The sequence below is a fragment of the Fopius arisanus genome, unplaced genomic scaffold, assembly GCF_000806365.1.
Source record: "Fopius arisanus strain USDA-PBARC FA_bdor unplaced genomic scaffold, ASM80636v1 scaffold00004, whole genome shotgun sequence".
NCBI classification, from domain to species: Eukaryota; Metazoa; Arthropoda; class Insecta; order Hymenoptera; family Braconidae; genus Fopius; species Fopius arisanus.
The window spans coordinates 983,995-1,000,444 of record NW_011887743.1 but is presented as its reverse complement, the minus strand read 5'-3'; the positions used below and the strand labels follow the sequence as shown (position 1 = coordinate 1,000,444).

General features: G+C 38.3%; 1 protein-coding gene across 10 annotated transcripts in view; it reads right to left on the bottom strand.

Annotated features, from left to right (window-relative positions):
- Positions 1-2,564: 2,564 nt before the first annotated feature.
- Positions 2,565-16,450, bottom strand: part of bru3 (bruno 3) — a 253,996-nt gene continuing 240,110 nt past the window's right edge. For 7 of the 10 annotated variants that reach the window (XM_011312724.1, XM_011312688.1, XM_011312698.1 and 4 more), the window contains 8 exons: positions 12,006-12,152; positions 11,512-11,641; positions 10,479-10,634; positions 9,933-10,031; positions 8,136-8,213; positions 5,441-5,599; positions 3,481-3,662; positions 2,565-3,345 (listed from right to left, as the gene is read on the bottom strand). In XM_011312724.1, coding sequence (XP_011311026.1) covers positions 3,538-3,662; positions 5,441-5,599; positions 8,136-8,213; positions 9,933-10,031; positions 10,479-10,634; positions 11,512-11,641; positions 12,006-12,152 — 894 coding nt within the window. In that variant the 3' untranslated portion in view covers positions 2,565-3,345; positions 3,481-3,537. The remainder of the gene's footprint in view (positions 3,346-3,480; positions 3,663-5,440; positions 5,600-8,135; positions 8,214-9,932; positions 10,032-10,478; positions 10,635-11,511; positions 11,642-12,005; positions 12,153-16,450) is intronic. The other 3 variants (XM_011312672.1, XM_011312681.1, XM_011312716.1) reach the window with 3 other exon arrangements.

Below are 16,450 nucleotides of genomic sequence, written 5' to 3'. Positions count from 1 at the left end.
CGTCAAATTGGGCATTCGGTTGAAACGCGATGTACAGTCGATTAGGGGGAGATAGGGGGAGGTTGAGTGGTGGAGGGGGGCAAGGTCTTCTATTTCTTTTTTTTTTTATCATTTTTATTTATTTCCCTGTATCAGCCATTTCGAATTGTCATTCTCTGCAATTTGTGTTATGTATTTAGATGTGTAGTTACTGCATGTGGTACAAAAGAAAAAAAAAGATCATTATCGACTTCATTCCACGAGTGCATTTGTCTCATCCAAATACCAATCGAATGACATTCATCCCGTCGTCTTGTCTCTCGTTTAATCGTCTTCATCGATGAATCACACGTCATGTAAAAATAAATTCAAAGTTTGATTTGTTTTTCTCTACCATTTTCGAGACTTAGAGTTAAACTGTTTTCAACACTTTTTTTTTCATTTTCATTTTATTAGTATCAAGGTAATTTTTTCATATTAAAAGATGCGACACTCTACATCGTTTCACCTGCTCTTTAGCAAAAAAATTTCATCTCGATAAAATAGCTGTGTCATGATTTATTCTTCATGTCTGTCTTATGACAAGATACACATTTTCCATCTTTCATTGTTTCTCTGTTTTAGCATTGTCGCTAAGTATATTAAACGCTAGGTATTATTGTAATCGTTAAATTGTAAAATCATGTTTATTTTATTCTTCTTTTATTTCCTCTTGTTTTAAAAAGCTTACATTCGTAGTGATATTATTATTTGGTGCTCGGGTAAATGTTTGTTACCAATTCCATTATATTCTTCGCGAATTGGAGAGGGTTTTACGCGCGAATTAATTTATATTTTAATTCTGTATTTTTTCGAATTCCCCCTATTTCTTCATTCAACGATCTGGTATTTTTTCTGCTCCGTCATTTCAATCAATCCCTATTAACATTTCAATTTCCTTTTTGCCAGGAAGAGTTAAATAAAATGGAAAAATAATTGCTGAAATAATTCTAGATAGCGTGACTCAGTTATTTCAACGTTTTCATATTATTTTTTTTGTTCAATTATTTCTACGTCATATCTAAGCCCGGACTTTGCGTCTACAATTCATCGCGGTATTATTACTTTTTTGAGGTCATATTTTCTTTTACAAACGCAACTGGCGAAATGTGCGTATGTATTTACAATTTTTTTTTCTTTTGCGCCTGTAGTTATTTACAACGCACGATTACCTCGTGTTTTTAATGAATACATACGTAGATGTGGACCATTGCAATGCTCAGGCGTTAGGAATTACTCTGATGTTTTTATTTTCTTCCAATACAGCGTCCAAATCTATTTATGACAGATTGTTTGTCAAAAAGTGGGACGCTACTATTTTTTTTTTCTGGAACGCCTCGTAAGATTTTTCTATGTACGTATCAACTAATGCTTAGTATAATTATCTCAACCATTTCCTCAATTTATCCGTACTATCAGGTTATACTGTGTGATGCGTTTTGTTCAAAATTCAATTCAATTGTTTATTCATGCAATAATTGGTTACGCGTTAACATAACATTGTTAATTCGTGCCACCGTCGGTGACACAAAGCTTTGTTGATAAATTGCAATAACAACTTATTGTTTACACTGATTTTTTTGCGCATTATCGAAGTCAACATTGTTCATTATTAATTCGTCGATCACCAACATTTTAGTTGAATTTTTCTTTGCAATTCATTATTTAATCTAGAGTGATTTTTCTCTTTGAATAAAACTATAATTAATAATTCGCTAAGCCCCTAGTTTGACTCGATCAATATATTAATTCTTTATATTTCTATATGTATATATATAAATATATATATCTGTATATTACATATATATATATATATTTATATGCATACATTCATATGCTTTCAATGCTTTTTTTTACATTTTCTTTTTTTTCACGGTTCTTTTCCTTTTTACTCCCTCTTTGGTTTCATCTTTTAATAGTAGTAATTAGTATTTGGTACTTTGGTTGATTATTTTCTCTAGGTTAGAGCAATCACTGCGTTTTGCCAAAACGGTCGTTCGATCATTTTTAATTACTCCTCCCCCACCCTCTCGACCCTTTCAGATAGCATCACTCTCGGGATTGCCGTGATATAACTGAAATTGAAATTTATTGTTGGCGTGTGTCGCTAAAAAATGATAAATTCTTTCAAACAAAAGTGAAAATAAGGAAATATAACAGTTGACTAGGTAAAAATTTTGTTTGAAAGAGTTGACCTTTTTTAAAAATCATGAAACATTTATGCATGGAAAAAAAACATTTCAACGGGCATTGTTCCACTTTATATCGTTTTTATTCCGCTTTTTACATTTTTCACAGCCTGATTGCAATTCCTCGAGAGATACCAACCCGACAGTGATTTATTGGACGTCATTATTTAGTTTTATTTTAATTATACTACTCTCTTCCGACGTATGCTCGATCGAACGAACGTGATCTCTCTATTTCCGTTCTTTGGACTAGTTTCCTTTGGTTGATTGAACTTAAGAAAAAACACCTCACTCCTGCGCTAATGAATCGATATGAGTTTGAAAAATAGCTTTTGGAATTTTTTGGGCTCTTGAAACGACATAAAAATCTTCTGTCAATGGAATCTGAGAGACATTGTTTTCATTATTAAATACCGAAGAAAGAGCGCACTTGAGAGGATACACTTCCTTCTCAAAACGAGCTTGAGGACGCGACGCCGTTGGCTAAAACTACCAGTTTGTGGTTTTTAAAATTTTTCCTATCGTGGTATATAAAACCTACTACCTCGATATTTTAAACTTGATGTATAATTATATATTATTATATATAATATATTTATGTATATTTATATTTATATGCGTATCGTGAGGATAGTTCTGTATTGTTTTGTTCAATATCCTGTTGTTGATTTGTTATTCTGTGGAATTCGTCTTTTTCCATCGGTCCATTATCGGTTTAACTTGTTTGTGCGATGCCCATGGAGAGAAACCGTCAGAAAATTCGACGGATTATTTTCTCTCCACTTACCCCTCTCGATTGTCCTCAAAGATAAGACGAATGATTTCCGGGATTCTCCTCGAATTCATCCAGAAATGTGGCAATATTATGTGTGGATAGTTCAGACATTCTTCAGTTTATCTGGTTATGGTTATCAAGTTCTTCTTCCAATTTTCTCCCATTGCCGGCAAGCCCTCCGCTGGAGGCGTCGATAATGAGAGATAACCTCTCTCGGTCGGTTTGATACTCGCTAAATTTAATCTCTAGAGAATTAACTAACTAGTATACTAGATTGTTACGGTGAAGAGTATTGCTGCGATGATTCGTACTCTTCACACTTGATCGTCGAGCGTCCAACGGGCACGCGTTATCATGCATGGTCTGTAAATAATGGAGAGAAACACATTTAGCTTTGTTGAAGATAACAACTATTTTATTGCCGAGAATTAACATTTCATGAGCGGAAAACTCAGTGAATTCGTACAAATTCAAAATAGTTCAGCGAAATATACGTACTCTACAACCAGTGACGTAGGGCGTGACCCGGCCAGGATATCTAGGCTAGGTCGTGGGTTAGTACGGCTTGGTGTCCTTGGGCCTCTTCAATTGTACCTTTAGTCGCTTCATCCCTATCTGGAAGCCGTTCATCGACTGAATTGCCGTCTGTGCACTCGCTTGATTATCAAATGACACGAAACCTGAGCGTGAAAAATAATCAAATAAAATGTCACCATCAAAATAAATTAACCAATTTACGTAACGAATCGTTTCTTCGTGAGATTTAAAAAAAAATACTTGAGACGATATCGAACTTGGGGTCCTTAAGGGCTGAATTTTCCATTTGAAATAAAAAACTTTTAATGAACTATATTATCCCTGAGTTCACCAGGGCTAAGAAGAAGGAGAAAGAGGAGCAATCGGGCCGTCATAACGAAGGGACTTTGCCGAAAAGTCTTTTCAAGGAAAGGTTAAGCGAATTTCGAGGCCGTTACGAGCTGAAGTTTTTTTCTTCTCAGGATTACGAGGAGACTCGTGAAATTTCTCTCCATTAACAAGCGTAATACGCCGGCTTATTTGTTTTTACGGAATCTTACTCAAGTTTAAAACACTCCAGGAGTGAGTGATATATTGAAAAAAAATATAGGAGTAAATTAATTCTAATAAATGGGAAACAGCATTATAATAAAGAAAAGTTGACTTTCGTAAACGATCAATAGTATATGCGAAATAGCCGGGGGAGCATCTCATATCTATCGTCGAGAATCACGCTATCAGAACGCACAAAGGATATCTCCGCAGATAGGCATTTCGTTGGTGCGATTCTCTTTCTTTTTTTTTTTGAATTTTTTTTATCCTGCACGAACTATAAAAGGAATGTGATTCGACGGCTCCAGGGTAGGCGTTTATGGAAACGACATTCTGACCCGGGCACACAGACGCAATGGAGGATTCTAACTCCCAACTACTATCACTTTTTCCCCTCCTTTTTCTCCTGTATAGTCCAGGGTACGAGTATAGCCTCCGGGGTGGATATATTCGAAGCTGGATGACCGGAGATAGGGCGCTACTCGGTTGAGGCACTCGGAGAGATAAAATCGTTCCTGCTTCTCGCTTTTCTCTGCTTCTCTCGCTTACACTCGATGGATCTACTATATATAGGGGCTGCAACCCCTTTCAATGAAGTGAAGACCGATCGATGGTTTTACTACCGTAGGGGAGAAAGATTTTTTCTCGGCTAAATTAATGAAAAAAACGGTTCTTCGTGAAGCTGGACGAGTGTTACCATTACGTTAATCGATGTAACGCTGTTGTTCAATGGCGGAGATGTTTCATGTTGACATGTGCGAAAATAACAGACTATTATGGTACGGAGGGAATGATTTTTGAGTCATCTCGTAGAGAGAATTTTCAAGTGATATAATTTGAGACAGGGCTCGCTTCGAAGAAAGTCTCGAGGATGCTTGTCTGAAGAATGCCTATAATGAAGACTCGATCGAAACATTGTGAAATTACTCAAGTTTTCATGTTGTTTCAACAAAAGGTATGGCGGAGAGGAAGGTCTGTTGACTTTCCACTTGCTCTTGAAAACTGTTACTCTCTTCTTCTATGGAAGTTGAAATTGGTGGTGAGATGAAAGTTTTCTTCGTTTGGAATTTCAAGTTTGATTACTAGTGATTAGAATTAAAATTTGAGATGAGATTGAAATTAGGTATTGCTAATTAGGTTTCCGAATTAGATTTGATATTAAAAAGTTGAACGAATGGCTGATTGGTTTCCGTATGAAAGCTTGAGAATCCGGTCAACTCAGAAATTGCTTACAATGCTCGAACGGCGGTTTACAGTTTTAGATAAAGCGATAGGTAGTTAATGATGGTTTCATTAGGTGATGGGATTGGTTTGGAAATAGGGAATGAGTTACTCGCGCAATTATTTTGGAATTTCGAAGTGGTTCATCTTTATTAACTCATTAACTTACCGAAGCATTTACTTTGATTAGTCGCTCGATCGATGAAAACTTTTGATGAGATGACACTGCCAAATGGCATAAACATCTGCATCAGCTCAGTATCCCCAAACTCCTGGGGCAGGTGGTAGATGAACAGGTTACAGCCCTCAGGTCCTGAGATAGAGCATCCTACCATATAAATCAGAGCACATCTAAACAACTAAACTTGAAGTATAATACTCAAGTTATTAAGTTGAATTTTTAATCTCTCAATAAATCTCTAATTCCATGGATTTTATGCCGCCTGTACCGAGTCGCCGAGTCGCCGTTCCATGTGGTGCCGGTCAAGTTTATTAAGGATTTCAATTTGCTATAGATAATTATCTTGAGCAATAGATTAATTACGTTAAATAATGAATCGATCGTATGACGAATGAATGAATTGATGATTTGGTGATCATAAAGTGAATGGTAAGGCATGAATGACTAAATGGGTGTTGTATTATTAAAAAATAAACCCCAAATTATCTCAATTGATTGGTGAATCATGACGGATATTAATGAGCGAAAATGAATGCAACAATTAATGAAAAATGGACTGGAGTCGATAACGGGCAGAATGAAAGTGACTTTGAGGCATTTAACTCTAGTACAGCCGGAGCTTCTGTTCATCAATGCAATGAAGCAATCAATAAATCTCAAAATATCAGGAGAATTGAATTTCTCTTTTTTCATGTAACGTTGAGTATTTATACTTTCAATTGTACACACACAAACACGGGGATACACAAGACAGGCATTTGGATAGTTTCATTCATCTCATGTACAGAGGTTCTCAGGGAGTTTGTGATAATGACAATGATAATGAGAATGATAATGGCGGATGGATGATTGGGTGGCGCTTATATCTATGTCACGGCGTTTTCATGATATTTCCTCCGGTGATAATTAACTTGATACCCACAATTAATGGACAAAACAGACCATAAATAGTTAATGAAGAACTGCTTGAACTCGCTGGCTATTCCGTCGGTTTGCTGTCTGGATTAATCATGCAATTATGATTATAAACTTCAAAGTTTCGCGAAAGTGCCCCACTGGGAATCCTTTGCCATGGGCCTTTGAGTGGTAAACATATTGCGCATTTCCCGAATTTTCGATTCAACTGGGAGGGGCTTGAGACTTTTAGTCTCACAGCGTTTTGCTAATCGCTGTTCGTAATTTGACGTCTCTAAGGAAATACATCCGGGTAAAACCTTAACTGAATCTAGTGCGGTTCAACTTATTCCCTTGGACCTACCAATATGCTCTGTATATTTATCCACTTTTCTCGGATTTTTGGTAACAGCGGGCTGACAGGAATGGATGAAAAATAAAACGGAGTGCTTTATCTCATTACGTTGTTAAACAGACTAATGATATCGACGTTAACCCAAAAGTATTATAATTGTAATAATATGTGTAGAATACAGATAGTGAATTATCATTATCAGCCTTGCATTTCATGTGCAAGATAATATCGTTAACACCGATAACGTTACCACTTTTTCGCTATACATAAAGGGCCACGTATAATGAGTATATCAACATATTAATGTAACATGTAAACAATTAATTGGATAAATTAATATCGATTTCGCTTGTACTATATGAAAGCCACAGAGCAAGTAAACAGTGGAAAATGTATTTGAGACGGATCCGAGTAGAATACACATGAATTCAGGAACAAAGCGGTTAATAATAATGGAAAAACCACTTCTTGACATCAGAATATCCGATTATCTTGATAAGGAGTGATTTTAAACGCATTATCAGGACGATTCCATACCTTGATAAATTATTTTACAATTTTTCCACTGCTGACTTCTAGCGCTCTTTCTCGATAATTAACAAAATCTCGATAATGGAGTAATAAATCAGATTAATAATTAGTCATCAAGCAAAAAACAGTCAAAACACAGTTAATTCAGCGCCATGCCGTGATCATAGTGTTGCCTATAGTATAATTTTAATTGACACAAGATCAGGAAACCGGGCCTGAATTTCCGACGAGTAAGCATCGAATGAAGTACAATAACCCGTCAAATAATCAACCAAAAACAAAAATCAGTCAATGGATAGAGTTCGGAGCATACGGATAAGGGAAGGGGTGCGCGATAAACTTTCCATTATCCCAGTGATGTTACAGTGCCGTCGGGCGCACAAAGTAATTAAAACTTTCGTTTTATTTGCATCATCTCATTGTAAGGCATCGTATATTGTAATAATGGTGAGTTGTTAATTGCAATTAGGCGTTACTCCTAAACCTTTTCTTCTTCTTTTATCATCTTCCCAGAATCTTGTTTCTTTTTTTTTGCGGATAAAAGCTAGTCTGACAATCCGATGCGGCATTCTCCATAATTTTACAAGACTAAATTTTCCTAGTTGGAACGTTGTTAATTGCGCGAGAAATCGTTAATGATGGACGAGCTCAAACTGAGGTAATTTACTCGGCGGTACTATTGGACAGCTATTATTTAGTATTTTTTTATTTTTCATTGTTGGGTTGGGAGTTGAACATATATTACTGGATCTGATAGTTCTACATATGGATAAACACACAGAACAAACACGTCTTTTGCAAGTAACAATCAACAGCCAACAACACTTGTTATTATATAGATTAATTTTTTTAATCCCAATTAATTATCGTCGTTATGTTTCTCTTATTTTCCCTGACACTTACCTTCTCTTTGGGTGGGTGCAACCGCTGTCATCGGCTGAGGTATGGCCTGGGGAAACTGGCCGTAGACGGCGCCATAAGCTGCGACAATAACAAATAACAGTGACATCATGAAAAACGGTGAAACATTCAGAAATAAAAAATGATATAGAAACTAAAATTGGGATAATATCGCGTGCGACAGCGAGTCATATTTATATGGAAAAGAATTTGCCATGCACCAAACAACGAATGTTTTTATCTCTATTATTGTATTACTCTCTGTATTATTAGTCAGAATAGAACTCGGGATAATTCATTTGGTGAATATACGCCTCAGTGCCTGGTAAAATATTTGCTTAGGTTTTATTATAATAAGAGGTAAATAGATGCACGAAGTCAACACAGATTTCCGGAATGAATCTCCGTGAAATTGAATATATTCAGTTGGCGATCGGTTGTCATAAGGATATAGCCATGACTCAATGTTATCATTTTGGCCGGTGGCTTTGAAGCTCAATTTATCATGACTCCAATGCGTCGCAATACATACAAACATCCCTCTTTATTCTAAAATCGTCTACACGATGCATGCAAACCGAATTCCCGAGCGTCGATCTCGCCATTTGGCAATTCAACTCTCTTCCCGTCCCCTCGCATTTTTTTCCCTCGAATTGAATATATGACATTGGATAGCATTGAAGGATCGTCATATGATGTTGAATGCTCAAAAAAATCTGGCAAAGGGGCTTTGATAAAATTTTTAGGTTCGCTACAATCGCATGAATTTTTCCCGCGGTTTTCCAATTGAAAAGTGAAGGATTATTTGCAGTGGGTGGAATGTATATTTCAATCACTGAAATATCTTCATTAATTCATGACGTGCAAATTTTTGAAGCGTTCTGCAATGAGAATAATATTTGACGAGAGATGTGGAATATTATATTTTCCGTTTGATCTCCCAATTTCCCATTCACTCGTATTTTTTACGTGATTTTATGGGTAATCCTGAGTTTATACTGGATAATATTTTTTTGTTCAATTTTTTCACGTTTACATTTGTTTTTCCAGTAAGATTCGATGCTTCGTATAGATAGAAAAATTAAATTTGGATCCTCATACAGAATCAAAGGATCGCAAAAGCTACCCTTACACATACCACTTACACCCCTCTGTCTCTAACCATGAAATACGAATATCGAAATACGAATAAAAACGTTCAAATAGAATAACGCAAATAATCCGTGTAAATATGGAACGACCATTGAGCTTGAAACATTACACCGAATATATGTAGAGTAGTTATACGTATATATACACGTATTGAAATATATTTATATACATGTTTATCTATACACATATATGTATGTATATACGTCACGCGTTCATGCCTTCCATTTCCATGCGGATGAAATAATAAAGGAAAAAATAAAAATAATAAAAATAATAAAAATTGTGCACAAGGTAAAAAGAATTGAAACGAAATAAAAGGGAGGAAAAAATCCGGGGTTATCGCACGAGCGCTTACTAAATTCAATTTTTTTTCCTCTCTTTCTCTCTTTCCCTCGTACCACGCTTCCCACCTGCATCAAGTGCGGTTAAATGACCGATAAAACGAATAATTTTCTTCGTTTGTTGTTTCAACTTTCATAAACCGAAATAGAACAAAAAAACCTCAAAGCTTCTTTACCGTAATTCTCTCATTTTGTGTCGCTACGTTCATTAGGCATAATATTCTTATTTTTTTTTTGTTTTTTTTTCCAGAAATGTTTATATGGAGAATAAAAGAGAGGGGAGAGAGTTATTGGTGATTAGACTTACCGACACCGGGATACGCCGGAATTCCAGCGGAGTACGCGTGCTGAAGGGCGGCCTCCCCGTTGGGCAGACCTTGAGCTGGAATGGACAGATGGAGGGCATCTACACTTGAGTAAGTTCAGCTCTTATCATGTGGGAAACAGGTTAATGCCCCATTGCGCAAAACTTGGCCAATCTAGATTTACTTATCAGTGAAAAACGCGTTTCTGGCCCCCAACTGTCATTTTCTTCGTCCCGGAAAAATTCCGCGATTTCATAAACTTTCCAGTACTCTCGAATTGGTGAAATGTGTAAACAGAAAATGTGCCTGATCTAAGAAACCGTAACAACCTGGAGGTAATTTTTTTTACTTCTCCACAAGGCCGACATCTTCGGGATCAAAAAACACGGGTCAAATTAAATGCAAGTGCACAGGCGCGAGCGGGCGTGACCTCGTAACTTTTCTCCGTCAGTTGCATATAAACGTATATATATTTCGCAATAATAAAGTCATCTGGATTGGCCCAGTGGCGCGCAGGGGCGGCGCTATGCGCCCGCGTTGATACTCACGTCCCGGATAGGTCTGCGGTATTCCGTTCGTATAAACACCAGGATCTGAGCCGGCCGGCTGTCCATTTGGTGTTTGTGCCGCCATATTGAAGTTTGGCATTGTTGGCGATGGTAACGATGGTATTGTACCATTGACTGGTTGCCCTGTGCCAGTACCTACGACCAAAACTAATCAGTTATGTTATTTTATCAACATCCCTAGGCTGCGCTTCAATTTTTTCACAGCCCATTTCCAATTGTATTAAAGTTGTTATTTACAACGATCATTACCTCCGATACTCCCCCTTTCTATTTCTCACGGTGAGAAAAAAAAAACCTTACGATCTCCGGGATATACATTCTATTCTTATTGTTCAAAGTATATAAACATTTCCCTTTCACCTGAACCGGAAAAAGCTCAAAGACTCACGGAAGGACTATAAAATAAACTCACATCACTTCGGCAACCTCGAAGAAAACCGAAACGATCGCGCCTGCAATATTCGATTCGTATTTAGTATGAACAATAATGACGGATCGTAAAAAAACGTTAAGAACCGAGAAAAAGAGAAACCACGCAACCATATATGCGCGTATCCGTATGCAGTATCTCCGAATGTTACACTATCCTCAGTACAGTGGAAAAAAAAAACGGCAGCGTTGAGCGGAAAAAGGTCGTTTCGCGGTAGGATAAAACCCCTCGGCAGTAATCTCAAAGGGAAATAAAATATTATTTCCCTATCAAACCGTATTACATTCCGCTCGGGGTATTCCAAACGTTGTGGCTGCAAGGAGTGAGAGCACCTTCGTATACCTATTCTCTCTCTCCGCTTCTTTCAGCCTTTCGCAACCTCACACGGATAAACGTTCTATAAACTTTTGTGGAGCCTTCACAATGCATTCTATTTTTTTTTCCAACTTAGAATTTTCATTGGGCTTTTTTTCCCGCCAGTTTACGGCATCCGAATCCCACGACTTGGCGGTCATATTTTTTCCCCCTTCATTTTGTTCTTAAAGCTTCGCGGGCGGAGGGAAAAAGTAAAGAATTGCTTACCGGAACTCGGTGGCACAACGGGATTTGGCATGCCGTTTAATGCCGCATGGGGCAATTGTCCGGTTAGTGCTGCCATTGGATTAATGTAGGTACCTTGAGCAGTCGCTGCAGCCATGAGTGCTGCTTGCTGCTGTAAAATTTAATTATTCGGGGTTATTCGCGTTGATTGAAAATGTAATTGTCATTTTTTTTTTAAGGCGAAAGTTGTAATATTGGCAAAGGGAAAAATCTGTCATATGCGTAAAAAATGTTATTACACGCTGTAAAATATTTTAGCCTGGATCAGTTAACGTTTTATTGCTCATTAATTTGATGGGTATATTTTCAGTGGAATTAAAAATTTTAAATTTATTAGGGTAGTGAAATATTGAGAACGATAGAAATTCTATTTTTCATGGGATAAAAGGTATTAAACAGATAGAGTATTCAATGGGATGAGGATTTTTCGGATACTAGGCGCGGTTCTTTATAATTAATGAAAAATGTATATTCACCTGAGCATAAGCACCATAAGGTCCAAACTGATTAAATACAAAGGGATTGAGGAGGGTATTCATGTTTCCGGCCATTTGCTGCATTCGCCGGAGTTGTCTCTCTTTCTCAGTGTCTGCTAATTTTACCACTAGACTGGATGAGGCACCCTGTAACGAAACAAAAGGCACAAAAAAATAGTAAAAATTCAACATCACCGGGTTTATTATTATTGAATAAAATTCACTTGCATACCGTCTAATGAGAGGAATACGCGGTACATACGCGGGTAGAATCGACAGGGGGTGAGAGGTGAGAGGTGAGGGATTGAGCGTTTGGTTTACATAATCAGGCGTCTATGTGATGTACACGAGATCCGGGGATACGTATTACGTGTTAGCCTTTGCGCGTTATGATGGGATTATTATAGAGGTGGCTGCAATATTGATTATAATCCCCTGACAAGAACTCTCTGATGTTACCGAACCAACAATGCATTTGGATTCCCTTTGTTTCGTTTTATGGGGAAGAAACAAATGCGAGATGAGGGGCTGGGGAGAGGGCAATGTACTAACAATTTATACATTAACAATTTATTACCATCAAATTCCCATTTTCTTCTTGAACCGGGCAATAAGAAAAAGCAAAAGTGAAATAAGGAAGCTCGGGACACGAAACGGCGTCTAAAATATAAATGGGAATGGGCAACAGGTGGTCAGTAGATACGGGCGTTTGTAGTCTCGCAAGCAAGGCTTTTCGGTTTTCGGATGTATGACCTCTCTGCAACATTTCATCGTCTTCAGAGCTTCGGGGGAAGGTAGTACCCAGCTTTGGGTGGCATGATGCATTCATGTCGGCGATGCAAATTCTGGGCGTGACTGAAATTCACCGAGCGATTGTGGAACCGGGATTCTCATATAACGTCTTCCGCTGGTTTACGAATTTCTATTCACCATGATTTTGCAATATTGATATGGATAACTTCACAAAAAAAAAATTGACTTCGGAATGAATTTATTAGAAACTAGACACTTCTTTTCTAGAATTAGAAATTTTCAATTTCTTGACCGAATTAGGGGTAACATTTCCACTGCTAAACACGCCGCGTTAACAGGAACAAACGTTAAGGGAGGGAATCCCAGCCTAGTCTCGCCCTTTGAAGTGATCAATACTCCTATTTGAATCGAGCGATGTTCAATGCATTGACACTCTACGAATATCGTCTATGCCGCCTATGATAGAACGTAAGCGGCAAAGGATTTGGCTTTACAAAGGACCACCCGAATCTGGCTTCTTAGATACAAAGCTCGGTGTAACTACCCGGGAAGAGCTAGCGGGAATTTTGGGAAATAGAGGCTCTCGATGCCAATCGGCTGTGTCGGTCTCACGCTGCAATCAATAAAACAAATTCGTAATCCGATTTGATTGATATGCCAAAACACGGATTTGGCTGAATAAAACTCAGATGACATCTGGAGCACATGATGGAACAATTAAAAAGTTTCTGAATTTGAAGACTGCCTAAAAGTTGATGATCATATAAAAGTTCTTGCCAAAGGTTTATCGGAAAAAAAGTTTTCATGGTTCACCCCCCGAGGAGTGAACTAATATGGTTCCCCTGAAACGAGGGGAACCCCGAGAATACGACTCCAAAAGTTTCGCCCTAAAAACGCCATGTTGAAAATCATACTTAAATCCGATCGATCAATCCAACTTCGTTCCCCTTTTCATCTGATTTTCCTCGTTATTTTATGATATTTTTTCATGATGGAAAAATGCCCTATTCATCGTTATGCGAATAGGCTTTGAGATTCTATATATATGGGGTGTTGGGGGATGGAGAATAGATGGGAGAGAAAAAGAGGGATGAAGCGGTCGTATCGGCGCCAGTTGAGCCCAGTGCGTCATTACCGGGGGATTACGGTTCATTAGTCCCTTTAGTCCCCCCTTCTCCGCTACACCTAGTCTAAACGACATTGAAAAAGGGGGAAAAAAGCCAAATTCACCGGGTTTTTATGTCTCTCTCATTTTACACTTGTTTCGTGGTAAATCTGGTGCACTCGTATGACCTTTCTGATGTGAAACTCTTCCCGGGAAAGAACTTTACGTCCACCGCATCGAGTTCTTTCCTGGCAGGACAAAAGAATTCTTCCTGATTGCGAGAGGAATTCTCCTCGGGATATGGCCTTGATGTTTATGATGCACATTGCCGCCAGTATCGATAACGCATAACCCGTGTAGATCGGAGCAAAAAACCAATGGCAACCGAAAAAAGGAAGAGCGAGGGTCGAGGACAAAGAGAATCGTGTAGAAAGTATACGCAACGAAAAACTGTTTTCTTTCCCTTTTACCTCCACCACTCGGAGTCCACTTTTCTATTTACCATGGGGTGCACTTCCATACGCCAGAAAACGTTTCACAGACTCTACCGCTGTGTGTCGACAGTACAAATATTTATCCGTGCGCCTTTCATGTCTGGAAAATAATTTTCAGTGGGTACCACCTCTTGCACACATTTTTCCCTCCCTTTTTCCTCAACTTCTTTATCGCTCACATTAAAGTGATCTCATTCCCTTTCCATCTACATCGCGCGGTTCCTTCTGTGTGAGCAACTGTCCCGATAATTTTTCTTCTCTCGTCTATTGAAAATTCTCTTGACCGTACGTTGCGTGAAAAATAGCTGTAAATTGTTATCTTTCGCTTGAATATTATCCTCTTTTTCCCAGACTTGGAAAATTGTTTAATCTTGAGTGGTCGCGATGGACATTAAATGTCATCAGGGAATAATTAAAAAAGAAAAATGTTTGAAGCCGCCTCGGAGAGTTATAAAGTTGAAGGTCCCGACAGAATGGAAATTGGTGGAGTGGGAGTCGAGAGAGAGCAGGGCAATTTCAAAATGACTAAATAATGAATTTAGGCGACGCGGTTGGGGGCTGTGGCGGTATAGAGGTCCTCGGAGAGAGGTATCGAGCGAGACTTTTGCGAGGCCGTCCTCTCGACCGTTTATTATCGGGACTGCTGAGGTGGTTTGAGAGGGAGGGAGGCTTGGCAAATGCCCCACATCGGATGAATGGGGTACTAGTGATAGACATCCGAGGAGAAAGCAATATAGAGTTGAACAAAATAAAGCAGAGCAAATAACCGAATACACTATTAACTGGAAAAACTGTTGTTCCCTCGTTTTTTTTACTGATTCCTTCCGCTGTTTTGGCGTGTTGATTTTTTTTTCACGTGCAACGTCAAACGAGCGTTGTAAATGTCTGGAATGTCGTAAAGCCACCGCGGAATCACGCTCTCGGTACTTGAGAGGGAAGAAAAAGAGGAGAGGGAAAATATAAAAGAAACGTGCGAATGAGTTTGACGAAACCGAGATGGCTTATCGACGATAGATTTATGGCTCTGTAAAACGTATTATGGTTCGTCTCTCTGAATGGCCGGTTCAATGGATTCACAAAAAATTCATTGCTATGGCTGAATGCAGAATTTTTCTATTCGCGTTTATGATAAACTTTCATTCGTCGGAACAATGAAATATTAACGGGAATGATCGGACATTTGACATGATGTTATTGGGAAGAAATGCCAGTCTGGGAAGCAATTTTCACAGGAGGGTATTGAGAGATTCTCAACTTGAAAGGATGTATCAATCCATTAAGTTCTCATTGGTCGTCACTTCCGTTTCCGCGTTAATTTTCGATTCAACTGTTGGAACGTAACTGAACCACATGACCGGACGGAACGCGGGGTGAATTGCTCCAGGACCCTTGTATCCCATTTATCCTCCCACCCACGTCTATCCCATTTTCACTCACCATCTCACTCCCACTCTCTTTGGCAATCTCCGACGAACCGCGAATCCTACCTACGGACAAATCAATTTCTCGATACGCGTAAAACCACAAGTGCTGGATTAGAAATTACGAGTGACCAAAGCCGCAAATACCTTGAATGCAAAACAGAGAGTGAGGATTATAATTATTCGTGAATCAGGATGCTCGAGGATGTGGTATGTACGTTTGTGGTTTTCTCACATTGAATTTACGTAATTTCCGGGATACGGAATGGAGAGAATTTTAAAGTGGGTGGGCATAGCGACGTCGGTTGTATTTCTATACGAGGCACTTATTCGGGAGAGAATGAAAATTCAAAGTTTGAGGATTATCATCATTTTTCGTGGACCAGTTGTGAAATTCACAACAGGAGCAATGCGATTTTTTTTTTAATTGAATTTTCCGATCGACCGGCGATTTCGTATGAATTCCGTTTCTAGATAAAATTAAACCGTCCAAAGGGTTTCAAAAAGTTGAAATAAACATGTGTTCCTAAAAATTTCATATTGGATTTATCGGGTTACATGTCAAATAAATAAAAAAAAACGAAATGGTTTGCGTAACATAGAGGCACTATCTACGCCAGAATCTACTCCTGCCCTCGATTCTATTTCTATTTGTCTAGCAAAAATTTCAGT